Consider the following 25,302-nt stretch of genomic DNA (forward strand, 5'->3'; position numbering starts at 1 on the left):
AATGAACATTATCTGAGAATCTTATTAAATTGCGGTGAACAACCCTTTTCTGCCAAATATAATATCATCGTATTTAAGACAACTACAATTGACCTCTCCGCTTTAATTACTTAAATAACATTTGCATTTTTTCTCTTCACCAAAATTCTACCCGAGACGAAAAAATTCATTAACATAACGAAGTTGAAGCTTATTCGTTATCGGAAGAAATCTGCCGTCATTGTAAGAACATAACCTGACATAAAATAAACTAACCATTAAAAAGAAGAGGAAAAACAAATCTTCCGAAATTATGTACATTTCTTTTTTCATTCATCTTTTTCTTGACCAACAAGAAAAATACACGATCTGAAAATTCGACAAACATGTCATTGGGCAGAAAAGGGTTAATTGCATTGAATCGTCATTATTATTACTGTTATTATTATTGTTGTTGTTATTCATTATATTATACAATTATTGGTATATAATATGTCATATGTATGTATATATATTTAAATATATGTTGTGTATGCATTCATAATTATCACGATTATTCCGCTCTTTTGTATCTTTCGAATGGCGGTTAAAATAGTGCGATGAGACGATTATTATTATTATTATTATTATTATTATCGTTATCGTTATTATTATCATTATTATTATTATTGTTGACGTTGGTGTTGTTTTTGTATTCATAGAGATCGTTCGTGCAGTTATTTCAAATACGTGTACACATGCATTTCTTCATTACCTTGGTATTTTGTACGAATATATATATATATATATATATTTTTTTTTTAATTTTGTAATCATATAAACATTTACAAGTTTTAATTTACCATTATAATTTTTGTTGTTGTTGTGGTTTTTGCTGTTATCATGCAATAATGATACGTATGCATGAATATAAAAACAATTCGAACAAACGTTCGGTAGGTTAAAATTATTATATTTGTCGAGACATGACTATTATCATTATTATTGTTATCATCATCATCATCATCATCATCATCATCGTTATTACTATTATTAAAATCAACGCATGTATATAAATTATTAATTACACATATATAGTATATATATTATATAATAGTATTTGACGGGCTGCTACCGTTTTACGCTGCCGCGCAATTATTCTTATTGATACTATTATTGTTATTATTATTATTGTTGTCGTCGTCGTCATAGTTATTATTACTATTAATTTTATTAGCGTTATCGTTATTTATAATGGATATTATTTATTGTTCATTTCTTTTTATCTTGTTGTCGTTTCACGTCTCTTTCATTATTAATGTACCTACAGACAATTAATTGATTTGATAATATGTGAAATTTCGATCAACAATCGTGTCACAATTTTAGTATTTTATATTCCTAAATGCATTATACTTGTTATATTTGTTTTATCGTTTAAGTAGGTATGTATGTACCGATTGATATCTAGATACGTCTCTCATCATCCACATCATCATCATCATCATTATTATTATTATTATTAGTATGTATAATACATGGTACATACATATGTATAGATCAACATTCTACACCAAACCTATTTATATTATACATATGTAGAATGTTTCGTGAAATTACTATCGATACAAAAAAAAAAATACTAGGAGAAATCAGGGTTTTGTTTAAACCTCTTTTCTTATTTTTCTACAATATTTTTTTTTTTTTTTTTTTTTTCACCGTTACTCTTGATCAATGATTTGTTGCTGTTGTTGTTTTTTTTTTTCATTTCTCTGCCGATTTCATTGAAAGATTGTATTTTATTTCAATATTACTGCTTACCGATTTGTAAAAAGTATCTGGAATGGATTTTTGCATTCACTTTTTTCATTCCCATCTTTTGACGGTTGCAATTCAATTCACCGTCGTTATCACTATTATTATTATCATCATCGTTATTCTCTTTGTTGTTGTTCAACGTTCTTATTTTTTGTAATAATTTTTCATTAACGTGGCTCCGTGCCGGTGGTACAGGAGTAAGTTTGCGATCATGAAAATGATTGTTTTTATTTATGGAATAGAAAGCGTGTTGGCGAAAAACAAATCTCAGATTCAATGAACCGACGGAAGTTGTTGTATATTATTTTTTTTTAAACTTGTATATTTTTCCTACTCCACTGTCCTACTGTTAGAAATATCGTGCAAGCAATTGGCGGAAAGTCAAAATTCTTGTTTCATTAAACGCAGTATTTTATTAAAATAATGATGATAATTATTAATATGATCCATCGGTGATTCACCGCCAATTGTATAACAGAAATCGGCTGTATTTAATATTGTAGAAATGTGTATATCGCCTGTTTTTTCTTCTTTTTTCAATTCTTTTATGAAAATCTAATGTTAATCGAATTGAATAATATGTAAAATATGCATTGCAGGAAAGTTCTTACAATTTTTTTCATATTCTCTTATATGTGCGTCATTATAGCAGAATTTTTGAACATTTGATCCAATCCTGTTGAAATGTTGCATCGAAATTATTTTTTACTTTTTTTTAACATCAGATTTCATAACCAATCGTAGATTCTTTGTTGTTTTTTGTTTTTTTGTTTTTTACCGAGTTCTCCCCGTTTTTTTTTCTCAGTAACTTGCTCAAGGCTTTAGATTAATTATTAATCTCCTTGCAAAATAGGGGAGGGGGGGGAAAAAAGGAGACAGGGCAAAAGAAAGCATAACAAAAAAAAAAAAAAAAAAAAGAACGGCTTCACCTAGGTGGTGGGGAAAAAAAAAATAAATAAATAAAAAAACTACCAGTCACGAAAATAGGGTGGAGAAAAAAAAAAAAAAAATGAACGATTTCGGAAACATTGAAGAAAAGAAAGAATAATATCCAAAACAAACGACACACATCATCATTCGTATTCTTTCGAAACAATTTGCTATATTATTATTATCATTATACCTAAAATATAACTATAATAATTACAATTTTTCATAATATTTAATTTTTTTCTTACTTCTTTTTTTTTTTTCTTTTTTTTTTCTTTTCATTTCTTTCTTTCAAATTACTTTTGGGAAATTTCGAAAATTTCATCGTAAAAACGAAATCGTTCTTGCGCACGATTTACACGATTTCAAATTCATCATCGTCACGATTATCTCTACCCTACTTAACCTATGAATACATGTTCATATGCAGTACTGCTATATGATACAGAAATGATTTTTTCATACAAATTACACCGTTGATCTACAATTTCTTACTCTTTTTTTCTTTCACTTTCCAGAGTGTTGGGGAATTTATTTTCATTATTCATTAATCTCTTCGCGTTTCTCCCGGTCACTAATCGATTTATTGATTGATTAGGCGATTGAAACATCTAATGACAATGACAAGAATGATTTTGATGATAATGTTGTTGTTAATAATGACAATAACAATAATTATAACAATAATTATGGTAATAATAATAATAATAATAATAATAATAATAATAATAATAATAATAATAATAATAATAATAAACCGTCCCGTTATAAAATAAGCGTAAGTTTGCTTTTTTGCAGCCAAAAATAGAGAACAGACACATTCCTATATATAATAGATCGTGAGGATCTCTTAAAGCGGCCATTTGAACTCATAGTGGGAACAAAATTCGCAAAAGACCGACCTGAAGAGGTTTTCACGATATCTCAGGCATACGTACACATGTAACATTCAAATTAAACTTTAGTTGAAAGCCTATTCATTCTTTTTTTGTGTCTTTACCCGTTATTTTAAAAAATACCTTGTAACAACAATTCGACGTCATGAGGAAAAAATTATCATGAAAATCGTCGACTCTGCCTTTTTGTATAAATAAAACTTCTGCGAAATTCATTTAATAGCAAATAAAAGATGTTTGGATTTCGATTCTTAGAAATTGAAAAGTTTTTTCGACAAGTAACTGTTTAACAAGAAAAAATTAATGATTCCAACAACGATGTAAAATTATATAATTTATAGTTAGGTTTGGACATTTGTTAAGAGTTCGCACGAAATGTCCCATTGATTGGAACAGAGATGTGGGCAACATAAAAGATAGTCCAAAAAAATAAGAAAAAAAAAAAAAATTTAAAACATGATTTTAAAAAAGTGGTAAATGAGAAAAAAAAAAAAAAAAAAAAAAATACGTCGTACTTCGCGTTATTCAAATTTGGTTGAAAACTGTTTTTCGGCCCAGTTTACAGTTTCGAATCGTCATTGATTATCCCTATTATTATTTACTTTCCATATTTTCACTTTCACATGAATGCTGCGCCATTAATATCGGCGCACATCTGTTACTTATCATTTAATTATTTTATCATTTCTTTTCATTTATTTGCATATTTTCTTTTCATTACTCTCTTCGTTAATTCATTTGATTATTCATTTATTATTCACGTTATTTTCACGAACTGCAGAAATTTTCTTTTCCTTTGTTCTTCTTGCGGTTATTACCCTTCTTAATCGTTGATTTAATTTATTCATTTACTTGTCTATTTTAATCATCGTTTACATTGTGTCTCTTTCTCTTTTTCTAGGGAGGGTAAAAAAAAAAACAAAAATAAAACAAAAAAAAAAAAAAAAGAAAGAAAATTTGTTATCATTGACAAAATGCCTAAACAGCACCTTTGCTAATAAACAATTTTCAAATTCAGATTCATTAAAATTTCAATTTACAAATTTTGTTTTCTTCCTCTTTTTTACTCTTCTTTCTTTTACCCTCGCCACAATAATTCCCTTAATACGAAATAATCTCGCCTCGCCATTTGTTGCGAATGAAAATTGAAAAATCGTTACTACCCTCGTTATTCTTATTTTTATCACTACTACTACTACCACTATCATTCCTACTACTACTATTCCTACTTTTATTATAATAATCGTTATTTATCATTATTACTATTACGATTGTAACCGTTACTTTTATTTACTGTTACATTAAAGAATATTTTATCACTCGCCTGTCGTAAAATTTATCTATTCTTTCCTTTTGTGCATCTGTGTCTGTGTATCGACTTTCGAGTGTTTTCTTCGTGTTCGATGGATTGTTTGTTGGTCCGTTTTTCAAAGTAAGTAATTTCTTTCATTCTTCTATAATTTTGTTTTACACGGTCGCACGAGTAAGCGAGAAGAAAAAAAAAAAAGATGAACGACCAAACCGACATGCAAAATAAAAATACGAACGAATTAAAAAAAAATCTAAAATAAAGAAACAGCGAGCTAAAAGCAATATAATAATACTATTAATTAACAACGATCGATGCTAAGGCTGTGCGAGTAGCGTAAAGAGATAATCGAAGTAGCGAATAAAACAAAAAGACAGTCAGCGCGTGAAAAATTACGATGAATTTCAAGACCATCTAATGGATAACGAAGAGTTGCGTAGCTCAATTTTGCCCCGAACAGTACTGAAAAGTTCAGATCTTCAAGCGAGTACTTCTAGTCAAATCAAAACCCCAATGAAGCCAACTAGAAAACACGTTAAGGCACTCAGTACACGGGGCGGAGAGCTTTGCCCAATAAATTTTACTTGACCTTTTCCACTTTACCTTTAAGTTTCTGATTTTGCTAAAAGTTATTAATTTATTAACCAAGAAACTACAATATTGATGACCTGCATACAAGAATTAATTCCGATTTCGCATATCGCCTTTTGCGGAAAAGTGTATGAATTTTATTTTTGATCAGTCTAGTGTCGAGAAAAAGAACTGGCTTCGTTTAAAAACATTATTTTCCTAAATTTTTTAGATATCTTCTTGTATCATGACTGAGAAAGTAAAATGACGGACTGTCGATCTGTCGTACTTTCTGTCAGTTGGACTCAATCATCTCCAAATTGGAAGTGGAAACTTCTTTCGATTACTCTCGTTACATTTGTGGAAGTTTCTTCGGGTTGGGTTGGGTCGGAAAAAGTTTATTAGTTTCAGGTTCCCGAAGTTTTCGGTAATCGCCAAAAAGACTTTGATCCGATACAAACCCTTTCCGAACCCGAAGTTTTTTCCCCGAGATTTTGGGAACTCGCACAGCCTTAACGATTACATTACTTAAAAGATGCGTGTGAGTGTGTGGAAAAACAGAAAGAAGCTGATGAAAAAAAAAAAAAAAAATAGAAAAAAAATAGAAAAAAAAATAGAAAAAAATGATAAAAACTGCAATAATTTACAAGAATAGTGGTAATAATACTAATAACAACATTAATAATAACGGTGATACTAACGACGGAATATTAGAATGAATTAAAATCAAAAAGAAAAATTGTAAAGTAAGAAAAGAAGAGAACGTAGAAGAAAGCGGAAGAGAACATTATTATATCACTCAAGCAGGATTGTCAAAAGTAAAGTTTTTTTCTTCAACTTTTAAGTATAGCCTACGTACAGTAATGAGAAGGGAAAAACCGTTTAATCTCGAATAAAACGATTTTCCAAAACGACATATGTAAAGATATGGCGAGAGCACACAATCAAAAGGTCAGTACGTCAGCATTATTTTATCTCATTTCTTTTGTGCTATAACGTACAAGCGCTTTTTTTTTGTGGTTGTTGGGTTTGGTTCGATATTCTCTTTTTTCAATTTGTTAGTTCGTTTTCGGCGATATTTTTGGTGTTGCGTAACGTCTTTTATGAACTAATTTTTATTCGCTATTTTGCGTACTTTTGCATTATCCTTTTGCATTGTACTCCTATTTCTTTGTTAATTTAATTGGTTTTTTTACTTTACGATTTTTAATTAGAAAACAACAAAACATGATAAATATGAAGAGTTCGACGCCAGAGTAGCCTAATCTACGTTGTCGATAACGCTCATTTTAAATGGCTTAGGATAGTTAAAGCGAGCCCTATCGGCAATGTAGATTAGAGGCTACTCTAGCACTGAACCCTTCGTATAATATGTGTGTGTATGTGTATGTATATATTTATAAATAACACAGACCCAAGTTACGCAAAGTACATGACTCGCTTTGTATCGGCATGCACTGTTATGGCTCTCGCCATTGCTCCCGGAGTTCTGTCTTCGCTACAACCAGACTGATGCGATCCTTCGCCGCTGAAACATGAAAATAAAATGTTAGTTGAACAACTTGGACAAGTAAACGAATTACGTTTTTTTAACACGTAGCTTTTACTCCAAAATTGTGAAGCTGGGAGAGAAGCAAAGTTTCATAAAATCAAATAATTCTCAATCAATTTAGTGAAAAATGATCTTTCAACATTAAAGACAAATTTAACAGCTTTTTATTCTTTAACCGGAACACTCGATTTTCTGACGGATACTGACATCGAATGTTACTTATTTCAACTATTACCAAAGTCTATGCATCACTGATGTGAAAATACCGCAGTCAGTGCAATTCTATATACCTATAATGCTGAATAAAAATAGTTTACGCAACGATAATTCCTAAAAAATTTTTTACTATAATTGAATTACTATTGATTGCAAGAATGCATTTCGTATTGTTATTTTCGGACAAAAGTAAAAAGCTTTTTTGGACAGTTTCGTTTGGCATTGCATTTGCCAACTAATTGCATTGGGTCAAGTGTTACGAAAACAATGGCTCTGTCCGTTCCAGTAGCTCATGTACAGTTCAACGCTGTCAACGGATTGTTTGCAGCAAATTATATGAATATAAAAGTAGCGACAACTCGATGCAGGCTATGAAGCCTTAGTTTTGTCGCAAGGAATCAAAGTACTCAAAGAAATACGACAAAAGAGGTGTTTTAAAATTAAATATGGCTAACCGTCAAATAAGATTTTAGTTTCCAATATTCAAGTGGTACGAAATGCGAATTAGCGCATCTACTTACCTATCGTGCTCCTTCTCTACCAGATGATATCTGGCCCTGAATGCAACCAGATGAGCGTAGTAAGCTGGCGCAGGAATACTGACTGATCTCGTACACCTAACGTAAGTGTGACAGAGCTGATACGTAAGACACTGAAGTTCGTCACTCTCGAAGTGATTGTCGTCCCACAAAACGTGGTAATGTGACGGCCTTGAAGTGCCCTGCAATTAACAAAAACCATTTATAATTGGGCAAATATGAGTTTCAGATTAACGAATATTGAAGATTTTACAAATATTGTGCGCTTTGTGGTTTGTTTTAAAATTTTAGTTAGTAGGACAATCGCGAAATTTATATAGAGTCTTTCCATTTTCGTAACTTCGGTTTTTTTTTTTTTTTTTTTTTTTTTTTTTTCAACTTGTACACATTTCTACCGTTTTTTGTACGTAATTTCGATTTAATGAATACCTAACTGGATAGGATTCAAAGTACCTATTTCCCGAAGAATCCCAGTTCTTAAACGAAAATTACAAAATTTAAGAACTAATAGCCAGTTCGATATACTTCTAAGTTTTCTTCACTAGTTATACTAAAATATACCGAAATTCTGTGTCCACTTTTACACAAATTATGATTTTTTACAATCTCTGACAAATCATATTGTGAAGAAAAAAGAAAAGACATTCAATAGGAAAAACTTATCAATATTCTAAGTAAATACATATAATATTTACCTGTATGCCTTGGTGGCTGCATAAATAAAAATCGAATTCAGTGGGATGTGTGATGCAAACATCAACAGTAGTCCCAGCAGGAATGTTTCCGCTCTTGCCGCTCTGTTCCTTTTTGTCAGCACAAAACAGCCTCGTGTGATGTCGTTTTTGCACGACGATAAAGGTGATGCCGGGTTTGTACTCACTCTCCAATTTAATGCAAGCTTCTCTAATCGCCGTTAGTTCGTGCTGAAGTACATGCAAAAATTGACCTTCCGACACTCCATCGCGGTACAGTATTATCCTGTGAGGTTTGTAGCCACCCGTACTTTTGTAAAACATTATAAGCAGCTCTCTGAAATTATTAAAAAAAAACCGTAAATTATTCGAGAAAAAAATCATTTTCATAATCACTAGACTATTTCAAATTTTAATTTTTTGTTCTTTTTTTCGATCCAGAAGAACTGACTTTATTCTCTAACGTCGAACTCTAACTGGTAGGAAAAAAACGAAAGTTATTGGAGATGGTCTAAAAGTCGTCGACGATATTTTAAGGAGAGGAGTAACTTTGATGGAAATTTATAACATCGACTGACTTATACAATAACTGAAGAGCAATATTATCCGAAACCATCGTAAATGACCTTCATTACAATTACAACAAAATATATTTCCAATGAATTGATCGCCATATGATTTGTAATAATTCAATCGAGAACAACATTTTTACAGTAATAATATAACGATTTAGATTCATTCAGAACGCACAAAGATAAAACCCTAGTTCATTCATATTAATATATTTTCGTTGTAAATTCATTAACATTGTATTATTCTGAGATTGGAATGCAAAAAAAATGTTTACTCAATTCTTTGCAAGTGTGTAGTAATTTTTTTTTCATCATAAGTTACAAATTCATGAAAAAGTATGGACCCCAAAATTATTGATTTGAGGGAAGATCTGTTAGAAAAAAATTTCAATTGGCTGGAATAGATAGTTTTTAGTTGTTTTACACTCACCTAACCATGGAACTGAGTTCCTGGATGATTTCCTGCCTGTGCTGTTGAACTCTGACCGTCGCTGCGTACCTCGAAGGATGAGCATCCATGCTTCCGACGACAGCGGCAATGCTTGGTTTCTTATTGTCGCCAGCAGGCGGATGAGTGACATCAGCGCCGAGGAATATCACAGGCTCGTTAAATACCTTCGGTCTGATACTCGGGACTAAAATGCTGTTTATACCGCCCAGTTTGACGTTTATCTTCAGGCACAGATTAGACAGCGTCTGCGGCGACGTTTTGTTGACGTTCTTTGCCTGCACGCACTGCGTCGCCATGCCCAGCAGTGTGTCGCCGACTCTCTTTACCTCCGCTGCAGAGAATAAAGAAAGGTAATAAGTGACTAGTTAAGAATTTTGAAAGACTGAACAACGATTTTGAACAAATAAAATTTCTGCATCTTTTGCACAGTGATTTCGTTGCTCGTTTTAAAAATAGCCACAAATAATCCTAGAAAGATTATTCAATTATTTTCACTCGTAGATTATCTTTTTTTAAAGCAAAGATGTAGAGCAGCTGATTTATTAGACGATAAGAAATTCGAAAAAGTGATTAAAAAGTGAATAGAACTGTAAAAAAACTATTCGAAAATTGGTTCGCGTTTTCGAATAATTCGAATTATTTTATTAATTTGAAACATTATTCAAATTCTCCAATTTTCTTATCCTGCTTCGAAAGTACTTACAGTCGACTGAGAGTTGTAACTGTAAAAATTCTTTTGAACATAAAATGGAATTTAATTTGTTGAAATTAATAATATTATTTCGCAGATACGATTCCAAAAATTCAACTTATCCAAACTCGATTCGAATGATTCATACTTTTGAATTATTTGCATATCCTTAAAAAAAAAATATTTAATGTCAATTCCAGATGTGAATTAATTTACTTAAAATACTATATTGCGCCAACTGATCATTAATTCAATCAATAAATGATGACGAGAGGAAAATTTCAAGTTCAAAGTTGAAAATGGGAGATGCCAAAGAGAAAAAATTCAAGCTCTCTTACCGTAAACGGGAGTTTTCCCCGGTAGAACGACGCAGACGAGCTGCAAAGCCTGGAATGTTGTCTTGAGGTATCTAAACATGGGTTCAACCTGGTCGGGTCCGTTGGCGTATTTGCAGAAGCAGGGTTGTCCGATGATCGGCATTCCGGCATCGTTGCTTATCTTCTGCAGCTGCGTCGTGAAAGTTCGCAAGGCGTCCTCGCGCACAGTTCTTTGTGGTGCGAAGCAGGCTATGGCCCAAACCCGAATTTCGACTCCCGTGAAAAATTGCTTCCCTCTCATGTCCCACACTCCTTGATTCGGCAGCGCCTGCTGCTTTGTCTGTTGAAAATAAAAACAAATTAAGTTTCTAGAATCCTTAATTTAACAAATTCTAGCTTCGACGAAAGGCTTGAGAATAGTTAAACCGACTTCGGTAAAAATTTCCTCAATTCTATTTCAAGTCAAGCCATATCAATGCGCCAAATTGATGATTGAAATTGGTCCATCCCTTTTAGAGTTATTTTCGGACAAAGAAATTTTCATTTTCGCAAATAACCTAGGAATGGTCCAATCAGTTCTGCATAAAATGACGCTAAATCAATCAATCAAATTCGAGTTATCTAAATGCAACACTCTTTTTCTCATACCGGTATCGTTGAATACCTACTTAATTTTAAATGAGCAACCGCAGAATGAAATCTACCAAATCTACCAGGTTTTTGGCAATTTTTAAACAATTCGAAACGAAGAATCGATATCCAAGCTTTTGTTTACCAAACAGATCTTCGTAGCTTACGGATACAACAATTTGATAAATACTCGATGTACCGTGACCTGGTATTAAAATTGGGACAAAGCATCGATTTCTAAGAAACAAGATAAATAAGACGCTTGGTTCTCTTACCTGTCCGCTTAGAGAACTAACACGTCCTCCGTACTGTAATTTTGGTGGCGGTAAGACGCGACCTCTGACTTCCATCATGTTGTTCGATATTGTGAGACCAAATTCTTGAACATACGAATCGTTGTTAAAGTCTGCGCGTCTGACTAGGTTGTTTATCTCGCGTTCACGATCCGGTGCTGAGCGCGCCGTCGCTTTGATCATCGTTGACGTTTGCATGTCAGTTAATTTCTTTATACAGCGTTGACCAGCCACTATGTTGCATACCTGAGAATAATCACACAGTTAGATCGATTCGTCGATTTGTTTGTGATTGTCTATCAACTTGTACGAGATATTAAAAAAATTTCAAAATTTACCTCGAGTGGCAGGTAAGTGTGTTTGTGTTCTTGGCCGACCTGAAGACACGGAAGATGCGGATACCTTAGCTTCATTTTATATTTGTCTAAGAAGTATTTGGCAACTGTACATTCCACCGTTTGTCCGTTTTCCAATTGCAGAGGAAATCTGAAACGTTGGAAAGTATGAAAGTAAAGTCATTTTTATTAGGGATTGTCCACTAAAAACGCAACTAATTGGGGGGTGAAAGGCTAGGCACGAGGCCTACGTGAGGCAGGGGGAAGATCTTAGTCTGAGATACGTCGTTTTATAATTGATGCATTCTAATTCATTCTTTCGTGCACGATATTATCCCTTTTGCAGTCACGGGTTTTAACGTTGTAACAGGTAAACATAAAACAAAGCTTGATTATCACGACAAAGCTGAGAACAATTCTTTTCCTGTTATTAATGATTTGCATGCATGGCAAAAGTTTCACAATCAATACCGAAAAACTGTTTCTGCTACGTTTTTCCTTTGAAAAACTATTTGCGAGTAAAAAAAGATTATAAAAAGATTGACTTTCAACTGAAAAATATTTGTGTTTTTTACTTACGATTGCATTTGTGCAGGCTTTCTGGTGACGTTGCACACTCTGTATTTCCGTCTCATAGTCCCGCAATGTGTTATTTCAATTTTAAGGCCCTTTATTTCTTTAGTAAACTTCACCCTCTGAGAATCGGTGAGTGGTTTACGCTGGTCATTGATATCTCGTATATCGAGTACCTCACACATGAATTCTATTACAGGTTGCGCCTTGTAGAACGCCGTTGCAGAAACTACAGAAAAAGAAAGAAAACAATATTAAGAAATTTACGAATTTGAAAGTAAGACTTTTGAAAAGTTAAAGCGAAGTGAACCAGTCGTATTCGACAATGCCATTGTGAGAAGTATGAAATTTGATTGACATCGCTTTTGATTTTTATAGCACAAAATAGATCAGCGATTTTTTAAATCTGAAGCGTGGCTTGAGCCTAACCGTCAATATTGAGCATCATTTTCCACTGCGATGGCCTGACGGACTGATGAAAACCGAACCAAACTTCTCTGCCGCCGCCGAGCGGATGATAGTAGCCATCCGGGCTGCTGAAAAATGACCTGCCGACAGGAGTGTAAGTCATGGATGGTAAATGCCGCATTACAACGTCCAGAGCAAGAATCGCGTCGTAAGGGATTTGCCTGGTCCGTCCTTCCAGAGCCTCTTCCAACGCAAAGAGAGACACCTGAGCCACCCACTTTATAACTACTCGAAACACTCTGTCTTTGCCTTCACCAGGCAGAATCACCTGCAATTTAAAATAATTTTTCATTATCAATTGTTTTTTTAAATCAGGAGTGTGCAAATTATTTGGAATCACTAATAATTTGACACGAATTACTGAGTAATATTCGAATCGAATAATCCAAATAATTCGAGACTTGGAATGATTAGAATACTTTTTAATGATTTGAGTCTTGGAATAGTTCGAATAATTCGATTTTTAATACAACTTGTCTGCTCAACGAATATTGCGTACATATAATGTATCGTAATTTCTAACGGCCGTAGATTGACGAATAACCAAATACTCTGAATAATTGAAACAACTATTTTTCAAAAGATGTTCAAATGAACCTCAACGGAGTATAAAAACATGATCTATAAGTCAGCGTAACGGCAGTAGAATTCAGTGCAGCGCACTATCTTTGTAGATAAGTTTAATCATTAAAAAAAAGAAATAAGTTGCAATGCTATGTTGTAAATCAGGAACATTCAATCTAATTTCCTGACTGGAATCCTATTATGAAATTTTTAATCACACTCGGTTTGTGGAGCATTACAACTGAAAAATTACTTGATTTGTCAATGGAAGTTCATTCAAATCAAGCCGATTCTTCCGAAATTTTAGATTTTCCATTCGGAATATTTGCCGTTACGTTCCTTCTTAATTGCAATCAATATCTCTCAATTTGGCGATGAATCTATTAAACAAATTGGGACTCACCTCAAGATCTATCCTGTCATTACCAATAGGCAATGGGTCTCTAGTGTAAAGATTATTTCTACCATCGAAAACAGGTTTTAGAGTGCCGAATATCTTGCTGTAAGACCGAACCATAGTTTCAATGATTTCCCTGTTCACTTTCCTGGGGCATTTGTCTGGCTGTATGTTGATGTCGTAGTGATGGACAAACCCTCTCGGCATCGTGATTTGAAAATGATTAGCCCTCAGGCTTATCGGCCTGCCCTCCCTTCCAATGTTCGGTCTTCTTGGGCATGAAAACACTGGAATGGGTTGTTGCTCGTCAGAATCATCGTCTTTCTCTTCTGTTGATTCGCATTTCAATATTCAAACTATATTTAAATATACCTTTCTGCTTTAATGTTTGTTTTTTTTTTTTTAAATTCATTTCACTTTTCTTTTGTTCTTGTACTCATTTTTTCAAAATACTTATTCTCAAACCATTATTTTATTTCTAATATATTTCATGAATTGCCCTTCCCAAGGGCCAGAAATAATTTGTAATACGCTACGTAACGAAACGACAGGATAAAATCTACAAACCGTTCTGTTTGTGTAAATAAAAAAATCTTGTAGAAAATCCAACTTGGATTAATTTCAAAGTGACTGATGTATTCAATTATTCATTTAACTGTTCTTTGTAAAAGTAAAAGAAATTGTAAGATCCATTTGATATGATTGTGAAAACTCCGAACTTTTCTATGAATACCCTAAAGATTTTGCGCAACGAACACAATACTCTGATTCTATTCTACAAGGTTGACATTCGTAACGTCAATTTGCAATATAAGTATTTAAAACCCTTAAAATGGGTAAAAACTCGTGAAACTGTAAATGACAGTACGATCGAAGTAGAATGAGTTTATTTTGTAAGTGTAACTAATTTTATCAACTAATTTTAAAGTTATGAATTCATCCTCATCCATGAACATAAAAAAATTGTAACTATGCTAACGTTGATATGCCGAAACATGGAATCAAAAGTCGCTATTTTGCAATTTAAGAATATGTTGAGAGGAATTGAGTTACAAAGTAATTCCAGACATTGCGAAATAACACGTTTTTGAAAAATGCATTAAACTGTTGCATTAACATTGCAAAATTCATAGCCGCGAGTTTTAAAATTCTGAGACGCCTGTATACTTACTGGGTAGATCAGGCGGCTGAGGAGGTGTGTGTGTCTGTTGTGCGGGAACCAAACTCAAGGAGCTTGAGGCTACGACGCTGCTCCCTGATGCCCCAGCAGTTCCTACAGGGGTGCTGGTCGTTGGCCCAGGTGGCGGAGCTGCAAGTAACATTCGATCGGTGAAAAATGCAAGCTTTACATATTTCTCAGGGAAATGTTCGGCAAAATAAGTCTATAGTTAAGACCGTACATTATTACAGAATAACAATTGATTTAAACGAAATAACAAACAGATTCGACGAATAGATCGAACAAATGTTGTGAAAACTTTTTTCCAGCTAACAAATCTAAATTGTGGATCAGAGAATAAATTTCAAGAAGTGAGATAGTTTTGGATTTTGCTTTCCTAACGTCTTACTTGAACGACCACGGATTGTCCAAGTTTGAAAAACGAGTGACACAGCTGAGAATATTTTTATTAAGTCATCAATTATAAGGAAAATTGTATTTTATAACAGCCAGCAGTTAAAATAATGAAGAAAACGAAACGAAACAACTTTCTCGAATATTGTGCAATAATTTACAAGATTGATAAAAATTCAATAAAAATTAAGAAGAGAATGGAAGGAAGGGCAATATTGCAAAGAGAATGCGAGAAAGCCTAATTTGGTGAAACAATAATTGAGGAACAGAAGTAAAAAATATATTGAGAGAAATACATATTGTCAAAATGTATTTGATAATTATCTTTTGATAAGAAGGAAAAAGTCAATATCCTGAAATGAAATTCATGGATTTCTCAACTCTCCGTAAATATATTTACGTAAGCTCTAATTTGGTGTTTAGATTTGGTGATAAATTAAGGCGGATCAATATAACAACAAAAAGAGAAGTAAGACATAAATAAGCAACTACGTGTAGTCTCTGAAAAAAATCTATCAATACTAATACTGTGTCTACGAGATAAATTAATTATTAGAATCATAATTAATTAGAATTTAAAGTATGTAAATGAACGAATAGCTATAAAGTAACACTGAGTGAAATTTCAGGACTGAACTTTGTGAAAAATTGAAGTTGGCATCTGCGTTGCTCTTTCTTGGGAATCTACTTTTGTGATACAATAAAATTGGATTTAATTTCATTATTCTCATTGGTTGTTAAACCGAATAAAAGTAATAGCCATTATGCTTAAAGCTTAGGGTCGACCTTTAAGAAAGAATGAGATACATCCTCTGATCGAGTTCAAAAAAACTACGAAAAAGTATCTAATATTGTTTTACACAACACTAATTCAAATGTCAATTGCTCAAATATGATTCTCTCGACAATCTTTCTGCTTCAAACTAAATTTGTGTTATTAGAACCAATTAATAATTTCAAGCCAATTGTTAGTGAAATAAATGTTGAAACGATTCAATGCGATTGTCTAACAGCTTGACTTGTTTTCAAAAAGCTTGAATATATATTATCAAAAACAGCAACAGATGTTGCATCTGCGAATAGGATGACATTTGGTTACAGCCAAGCAATTATTATTCTGTACCACTATTTTTGGTGGAATAGAAAATTTGGCAGTGATTGAACTAATATAGCCCTTTAGTTATTTTGTATCGATCAGAAAGTGGACACGCAACATGAACAGAATTCCGGTTACGTGACAATGAGGTTTGCATTGGTGGGCAAGGCCGATTATTGTCTTTTTGACACAAGCAATGCTTTACAAGTTCTCCAAAAATTATCTCTGATAATATTAATTATGTACAATGCTTCAGCTCATGAGATAATCGGATTTCAAATTTTTTAATTATTTGCATGCGCTTTCTGACAACATTTATTCGATCGAAGTGGACTTAAAAATATAACGGATTGGTTTCGCTGTCTTCGACAATTCGTCAGTCAATGCGGTAACCACACAATTGATCCATTCGAGTATATATACTGCTTGAACTTCGTAAATACACCAAGCAGCTGGACAATAAAATTACTAGAATTTCCATGGAGGAAATTATTGATTTAGTATATTTCATTCCGCGTGGAAGCAGATGAAGAGAAGGAAAATGAAACAATTGAGCCCTGCCATTTGTATTCAATTATTTGTGTATGTGTTTGTTATTAATTTGTGTTTATCATATATCATATTTGTATACATCAGCAGGTTTTACAGGGTAGAAATAATCACCGCAAGGATAATCAACATGGTTATCAGGCTTTTTATTACTGAAAAGTATTATAGTACAGGGTTAAAACATACGAGTTTGAAGTTAGCAAGGTTAACGTAACGAAACATAAAACAAAAAATCTCTATTCTGGAGTTTTAGAATATAACTTCGTAGCAGTTGCATTTGCAAGATATCAGTTTCATCGCAGTTTCTAAGAAATCGCAATAGTAAATTCATATTATTCATTCTATTCCTTTATTTCTGCGTCAAATGAAAATGTATTGAAGTATTTTTATTCGGAATTCCATATAGAATGGCGCTGTTAAGCTCTTTTTCGTGTTTGAGATACATAGTCTTCGATATTTAGAGATATATACGACAACATCAAAATCGACGAAAGCACCCCCTTAAATTTTCGTCTAGTAGCTTTGAAAATAAAGCGGATACGTTCCGCGTTGGCCGAAAAGGTTTGCAGATTAAGCATAACTAGTCCTATAGGTGTTTCCCTTGGCTTGTCTATGACGCATCTAGGCAAACGTTAAACAAGCGACGATCGAACGAAGAAACAAGCGCTAGGTAGCCTGCAGAGAGGTATTCGCGCGCGTGTCGAAACATAGAAGAGTTAGAGCCTCGGGTTCATTCGAGGTCACGCGAAACGGCGTGTAATATATACGACAAGGAATTATCGATGTCGAGTGTCTGAAAACTGTCGAAATGGAATCAAACGGTAATTCATTTCGAGCTACGACTAGCCGAGGAAACGCCAGGAGCTGTGAACAAAGAGGCTCTCGGGGTGAATCGACTAGCGTTAAGGAGCGTATTCTCCGATCGCTTGATGAGTCGTCGTCCAGTTTCTCGGACGCCGTTCGCTCTCTAGGAAGTTTGGCTACTCGGTGATATGAATCCTGGCGATTTTAATCGCTATTCTCTCTCCGTGTTCTAATTATCCTTTATATCGCACGTACGCGCCTGTTCAGTTTTTAATAACCTGTGACCTATTTTCGTTTGTAGGCAGACGAGGGGGGGAAAATACGTGCGTACGAACGACGAACGAACGAACGAACGAACGAACGAACGAACGAACGAACGAGCGTGCGTGCGTCCGTGCGTGCTTGCCTGCCTGCCTCCAACACTGCGTGCCCTGTAAGCGTGTGCAACAAACGAATAACGTAGTTTCTTTTTGTTGATGTTTCTGTTCTGTCGCAGTTGTACTGTCTGTTGATTATATTATTTTCCTCATTTTCAGTTTCTCCCTTTCTTTCCGCTTCCCTTCACCCTCTACCGTTATCTTCTTGCTCTCTTTATACTAATATTAAATGTAAATATACTCACGCTGGCCTACAGGGTACATTTTTGGATGATGATGGTCGGATACGCGAAATGACGACTATCACTAATAAATTAAGTATAAAAAAAGTTGTTGTTTTTTTTGGTTTTTCACAACACAAAACCCACTTGGCCACACAACACAACTTCCCCCTGCACAACACCACACTGCTCGGAGGCCAGGCGAGCCAGATATTGCCTGCTTTACTTTTGCAATGGCTGACACCAGCCAGCACCTTATTGGTCACTATTATATCAATTGGCTAGTGCCACCAAGTTGTCAACCTGACAACTACAAAATACGAATATTGCTGCAACCTCTTGCCGCTTAATATGCACCGCGGTATAAGCATGAAAACTTAATTATTTAAACAAATCCAAAATTAAGTATTGTAATTCACGTCTCAACGGTATGTCAACTTCTCAATCAATGAATTCTTTAACGAATTTTTTATCACTCATTTCAACGATTACTATACATATTTTCTTTTAAGGTGTATTGCAAACGTTTCTGTTTATGTTCAGTGTTTTTTTTTTTTTTTTTTTTTTTTAATTAATTTCCGTGCATGGAGGAATAGAAAAACACAATTTGAACTGAAAAAACAATAAGAAATCAAACAATGAACGTGGAGCTTGAATAGTACAGTGAAGCTTTTAATAAGAAAAAGTAAACTATCGGTGACCTTGTTTATAAACAAAACCCGACAATTGGGTTCAGCGTGTCATGTGGAGGTGGTTATTTTTGGCACTTGAAATTGGCAGCTTTGACTATGGTGGTTACGTGGAAAATACTGTTGGAAGCACTGAAATGTAGTGGGCTTTCCTTCTACGTCAATTTTCTGACACTGTGATTTCAGTGGCCTATTCCGTTAGATCCCACCAATGAAGTCACTCAGTGTCGATTTGTGTCAGAAAATTTATATAAAAGGAAAGCGTCCGTATTATAACTGGAACGCGCACCAAGTTGGTAGGGGTAGCATAGAGAGAGAGAGAGAGTGAGAAAGAGAGAGAGAGATAGCTCAAAGGTGACCACCTGTTTCTTTCTATTAGGTGGTGCGCATGCGCTGTACCGTCGAAGCAAAAATGTTATCTACCATGATATCCGATGAACGACTAAAAGTGATAGAGTCGTGTTCATTTTTTGAGGTTGTACAATAGAGAGAGTGAGAGAGGTGGTCACCTTTCTTGCTTCTCTCTTGGTGCGCCGATAGCCTTTACCTCAGGATACCCGTGCGCGTTCCAGTTATATATATTTCAGTGATTGGAATACTGAGTTACAGTGCTGCCAATGTAACACTAGGTTCAAAGCATGCCTTCAGCATTTGATGACAACAAAAACACTAGATGGCAGCAGCTTCGTTTAGAGCTGTGCAAAATCCGCCGGTAAAAAAGAAACTACGGCAGGGGTGGACAACTTCTCGCGGACCCGGTGAGCCAAATTCGAGGTCCGTTTAGCTTGATGCTATGGAAAACATAAGCAAATTATAATTTTTGCTATGCGGCCCGTGGTTTTATCCAATCTATGACAAATTGCATGTATGAACGGTTGAATTTTAAAGTTTGAAAATGAAACATAAAATTTCTTAAATCATGTCCTAAAATCTTGCGAATTGTCAAGAGTATCAAAAAGTGTAAAAAATATATATGTAGAACATTCAATACACTTCATATATACTAAATGTAATAAATGTAAAAAGTAAAATACATTTTGGTCGAATATCTTTGCAGAACGGTTTTTCCGACGTTCCTGACCATAACAAATTAGAATTTACCGCGAATTCTTATAGATGGTGCTACGAACACGATGGCTTCGAAGTCGATACTCGAAAGATTGATATAGTCGTGTAGCTATAAGCTAGGCTGTGGGTAGGGGATTGAAACCGTTGTTTTTCATTAGGTTAACGAATATAACGACTCATAATCAAGCAACATGTCGATCCCGCTGAGCGGTACGGTGAAGCGATCGGCTGGTGTCTTCAGTGCATTGAGCAAACAGTTAAAGAGTGTAAATTTGAAGCCTGTAAAGAAGATCTCCATCGCGTTCGACCCTTTCGGCAGCAATATCGAAGCGACGAGGTTAGTTGCCGACGATATTTAGGATCTAGATGGCACAGCCTAACGCGCATGTGTAATATGCTTGGCACGTGACCAGCGACGTGACGTCAGCGCATGATGCTAATAATTGCCGCCGCCATCTTAAAGCGCATGCGCATGACGTCATCAGCGTAGCAGACGACGGTATACCGATTTACGATATACGAACAACCCTAAATCCGACACAGACGCGCTGCGTATAATAGAAAAAAGGAGGTCGGCGTTATTTTAACACCGGTATTGCAATATAGGCAGTGAGAGAAGTGTTTTATTATTTTCTTCAACCCGATCAACGTTAGAACGTAGAATTCGGGAGTTGCTCGGTATAACTCGACTAGTTTCAGCCTCTGAAAATTAACCACGGAAACAGAAGTTTTACGAAATTACCTTCAGGTATTACGATTTCCGAGACTAATTTTCACCGCACGTATCTAACACCTATTTTCACTCGCTGAAAACCGATCATATTTATTCTCTGCATCCCGTTTCTAACCCCGCCCCATCAATTTCTCGTATAGGAAGTTAAATTCGGACTCTGTTAATTGTAAACTATTTTCAAATTTCGAATGCTTTGTTTTGGAACAAAATATTGCACTCGCCGAGTTCATATTTGAAAATCGAACGCCCGTATTGTTTCAATCTTTCGATGTTCGCAGAGGAATTGGAGTAGCAGAAGTAAAGTTGTAGAATATATATAATTATTAGCCATCGATTTTAATCCTGAATTTACATGTTTCGTTCTAAAGATTATTCAATTATGAGGGTATAATATATGCCGAGCATAATAGGGTTTAGAAACTGTAGTTTTGGGCAGAGTTTCGAACAAGGTGTATGAAAATTTTTCGTTGCTGTATCAATTATAATAAATACTAGGAATTGAAGACAAAAACTAAATCAGAAACAAAAATAAATTAAAAACCAACATATGGTTCCTCAGTTCTAAAGGAACATTTTATACTTCTCTTCAAGCCTTGCATATTATTTTAATGCACGTTAACTTATATAGCTTTGCTAATTTTGTTTGTGTACTTTTAGTTTATGTTCAAATCATATATATATAAATACTTTACTTTTGCATATCCTTTATTACGTATGTACCTTTGGATTCTGTATTTTCGTATCAATTACATATGTTTATTCACACCTCTGTAGTATAAAGAAACAAGTAAATCAATAAAGATATAATTATTTTAGGAAGCTTAATTACCGCTTGATATTGTTTCATTAAAAAAATACGGTTTTTACGGTTACCATTTTTGATGACTCAACTGTTATTAAATTTTTCGTCAACTTACTTGAATAAAAAATCAATTCCAAGGGTTAAAATTGATCAAAAGTGCGTAAAAACCTTGCGATTATGATAATAATGAAAAGTGTAAAGCATCAGATACCTAAATTTTTTTGCATGAAAATATTCAAAGCAGAATAGATTTGCAGACAAAAATGTGTTTTCTTTTAAGAAAAGTAAAAGGGAGAAAAGTAAATCATTCTTTAACTCACCGCTGCATTGACCACATCCATAAGCCTTTCCTAGCATTGAGACTGCGGTTGTAATCCGTAAGGTGCTCAAGTCTGGCACCTGTATCGGTAGCTGCTGTTCCATTTGCGCCATTCTGTCTGTAACAAAATTTGTGAAAATGAGTATTCTATGTTATTTTTTATTTATATGCAACAATTACGCATAGATACAAATCGTTTTTTTTTTTTCCATAAGAAAATACATCCTTTAATATTTTCTTCGAAATCTTTGTCGGAGATGAAATGCAAATTGTAAAATGTATATTTTTATTTTGTTTTTCACAGGTCGTTTATGTATTACCTGACTGGGCCAAAAGTTGCAGCAACTAATACAAACTGTCGTGTGAAAGCTCATGTACTATGCGATCGATCTGAACCGTCCGTCACCTTCAATCTGAGTGAGTAGCGTATGTTGTTTAATATTCTATTTCCAGTAAAGATAAAAAAAAGTATGATTCTGAAATTTTTCAAAATCCTCTAACTATCACCGTCGATGATTATCAATTTTTAATTTTTGGTTACAGACAGCGGAGAGAACATCATTTTCAAATCTGCAAACCTGACAACTTTGGAGCTCCTGCAGCTCTTGAACAAGTACATAAGCAGTCAAGCACCAGTCGAAGAACCGGTTGTCGGATTGAAAACTAAATCAGAAAGGAAGCGGCGATAGATAAATCTATCATTTTAATAACTCTGCTGTCTGTATCTGATCCGATTCTTTATCTTCTTGTTCATAAATAGAAAATAATTATTAGACGTAACTAGAAATTTAGAAAATATTATAATATTATAAAGTAAACGTGTGAACAAGAAAAAAACAAACCAAAAAAAAAAAAAAAAAAAGAACAGAAGATATTCATTTGTAAGTCTCAAACAATCCCAGCTTCATTTTCCATAAGATCGGATATTTTTCTTCTTTGTCTACTTGTTTCTTGGAATTTTGCAAAGTTACCCCGTCAATTCTGAGATCGGTGTTCGAGAATTTTCGATTTTGAATTTTTCTACCATCTAAAGTAGAAAACAAACGCTAGTCAAAATGGCAGGACGTTCAGGTGGTAGCCACAAAGACTACAATATGAAACTTATCGACACTTTGTACAATCAGGTGCCTGCATTTACAGACGTTTTTGACGAGGAAACTTGGTACATATTTGTCGCGTGTTTTGTCACCGGTACCTTGGTACTCGCCTTCATTTTATCCAGATTCATTACTCTGAAACCTGTCGAATAAATTTTCTTTCGCCGTAATTGGCTTTTCACTAATTTTTAGCCGATGCGAAGTCACTCGATTTATGAAGATAATATTCTACAACTAAACTTTTATTTGTATCGTCAGGGTTGTAATTGAAAAAATTATACTTCAATATACCCTGAATTTCACAGATTTTTCAGAACTTTCATTCATTTTCTATCCACGGAATATTCCACCATGTAAAAACATTCATGGCAATATTTATGGCAAATTTGAAAATGTTTTATTGATTTTCTCCAGTTGATGAGATGATTAAGTTGTAATTTCTTTGTGGCTGAAAAAATTTTACATCCTCTACAAGTCTTCAGACAATTTAATTTCTATTATTCATTATAGCCATCCTGACTCAGTTGTTCTTCGATATTTTTCGATTGTATTTTCTGTTTTACGTTAAAATGAAATATCAATTAAATGATGCAATTAAAAATTCTCGCCACTTGATTTTTTCAATGAGAAATAAATTCGAATAAAAGTTAAAGGTATTGAATACTTGTATTTATTTTCGAATAAGCAGGGTCTTGCTGCAGCCTCGTACAAAATAAAACAATCGAAATCAGTTTGACTGATGTTAGTGGAAAGAGTGTTACGATATACATATAATTATTAACACCCTTATGCTTGGTAACTCTGTTTATTTTCAAGTTAAACCGTGATTCTCGAACATTATTCTAGTCCTAAAATTAGAAAATAACGTAACACACGATTGATCAATTGGTCTTTACGAAGGTACCGGCGTGAACTCACGGAATATACATTCAATTTCGCCTTTACAATGCGGCTGAAATTTTTTTCCTTCAGTCACAAGAACTTCTACTCGTTGACCGATAAGTTTCATCCCTTTTCGTCTTTTTAACGAGTGAATGAGCGAATGACAGACACTTTTCTCGACGGAAACAACAACATTTTCATTCTTCAATTGTTTTGTTACGATTAAGTCTTCACCATATCGTGAAAAAATAATTTACATAAAATACACTTATATTGTGTGGATTCTGTTGTTTTTATTGAATAAATGTTAACTACTATCAACGGATTCGAAAGAGTTCATTTGTTTCGGTAAATATTATATAATCGTTATGTCTACCCCTTATGCTCTTCATAACCTATCGACCGCTGTATTTAAATCTAGAATTTTTAATAACGATGATTACCGGTCTCGAACAGGAAGCGAATTCACCGAAGTTTTGCCAAGATGTATTTTATTACAAAAATTTGAAAATCAGGGAACTCTGTCGGGGAATTTCCCATGTGTGAAAGAAAATGTTGAGCATTTCGTCGCTCGAGCGTTATTTCAGAAAAATATTTACAAAACGCTGAAAAATGTTAAATTGCTGAAAAAAAAAATTGTACATGATGATTTTTCCAACATCGAACAAATCTAAAAAAATATTTCACTCAGGTTTTTTATACTACTTTTCTAGTCTCAAATTTGTAACGTAGAACATTTTTAAATGACGTACTTTTGAAAATCAAAATGGACGGCAGGGATTTTCATCACTATAAAATGTCTCCAGTAAAGGATATTTACTGACCTTGAAGCAGACCGAAATTGCAAAAATTACGCATTTCATTCACGGTAATCTTTGCAGTGGGCAGAACCATGATCACGCTGTGACGGATATAAAACCAGAAACTGGCAAGTCTTGACAGAGAAATGACTTGAAGTAGCTCAATTTCCATTTAGAACGTAGAGCTTGACTGATAAAACTAACCGCATATCCTCATGATGATAAAAAATATGGCGACTGCAGTTCTCTTTTGGTGGATTTTAACTGCTATTTTTCACATTATGAATGTACCGTAGTGTAAACTCTAAAACTTGGTATAAAACACTAAACCGCAGCTGAATGAGAATTTGATAAAGAACGTAACAAAAATGGCTAAAAGTATAAAGAGAAACCACCAGCCGTCTTAATCTTACAGTAAAGACTCAGCTTCACTTTACCATGAGCACTGCACATATTATAATAGAAGTTCGAACGAGGTGATAATAGAAGTTTTCTTTAAAAGGAAAAAAAAAATCCGTAGA

The 25,302-nt window shown here is 34.0% G+C and overlaps 3 protein-coding genes across 8 annotated transcripts in view; 2 read left to right on the forward strand and 1 right to left on the reverse strand.

The window, feature by feature from the left end:
* Positions 1-6,314: 6,314 nt before the first annotated feature.
* The window catches only part of LOC124410758 (protein argonaute-2), a 30,560-nt gene continuing 11,572 nt past the window's right edge, over positions 6,315-25,302 (reverse strand). For 4 of the 6 annotated variants that reach the window (XM_046889360.1, XM_046889359.1, XM_046889357.1 and 1 more), the window contains 12 exons: positions 22,004-22,120; positions 14,943-15,080; positions 13,778-14,100; positions 12,772-13,078; positions 12,349-12,571; positions 11,773-11,920; positions 11,417-11,680; positions 10,533-10,851; positions 9,483-9,834; positions 8,484-8,817; positions 7,771-7,970; positions 6,315-7,009 (listed from right to left, as the gene is read on the reverse strand). In XM_046889360.1, the coding sequence (XP_046745316.1) occupies positions 6,901-7,009; positions 7,771-7,970; positions 8,484-8,817; positions 9,483-9,834; positions 10,533-10,851; positions 11,417-11,680; positions 11,773-11,920; positions 12,349-12,571; positions 12,772-13,078; positions 13,778-14,100; positions 14,943-15,080; positions 22,004-22,115 (2,829 nt within the window). In that variant the 5' untranslated portion in view covers positions 22,116-22,120 and the 3' untranslated portion in view covers positions 6,315-6,900. Of the gene's footprint in view, positions 7,010-7,770; positions 7,971-8,483; positions 8,818-9,482; positions 9,835-10,532; positions 10,852-11,416; positions 11,681-11,772; positions 11,921-12,348; positions 12,572-12,771; positions 13,079-13,777; positions 14,101-14,942; positions 15,081-18,415; positions 18,732-22,003; positions 22,121-25,302 lie in introns of those variants that run through there. The other 2 variants (XM_046889361.1, XM_046889362.1) reach the window with 2 other exon arrangements.
* LOC124410759 (39S ribosomal protein L53, mitochondrial) lies at positions 20,249-22,874 on the forward strand. The gene is made up of 3 exons (XM_046889363.1): positions 20,249-20,485; positions 22,307-22,419; positions 22,546-22,874. The coding sequence occupies exons 1-3, from the start codon at positions 20,340-20,342 to the stop codon at positions 22,689-22,691; spliced, it is 405 nt and encodes a 134-aa protein (XP_046745319.1). The 5' UTR covers positions 20,249-20,339; the 3' UTR covers positions 22,692-22,874.
* Positions 22,996-24,936, forward strand: LOC124410760. The gene is made up of 2 exons (XM_046889364.1): positions 22,996-23,301; positions 24,924-24,936. Exon 1 carries the CDS (start codon positions 23,058-23,060, stop codon positions 23,250-23,252), a length of 195 nt encoding a protein of 64 aa, XP_046745320.1. The 5' UTR covers positions 22,996-23,057; the 3' UTR covers positions 23,253-23,301; positions 24,924-24,936.

Source organism: Diprion similis, chromosome 10 (assembly GCF_021155765.1).
Source record: "Diprion similis isolate iyDipSimi1 chromosome 10, iyDipSimi1.1, whole genome shotgun sequence".
Classification (NCBI taxonomy): domain Eukaryota; kingdom Metazoa; phylum Arthropoda; class Insecta; order Hymenoptera; family Diprionidae; genus Diprion; species Diprion similis.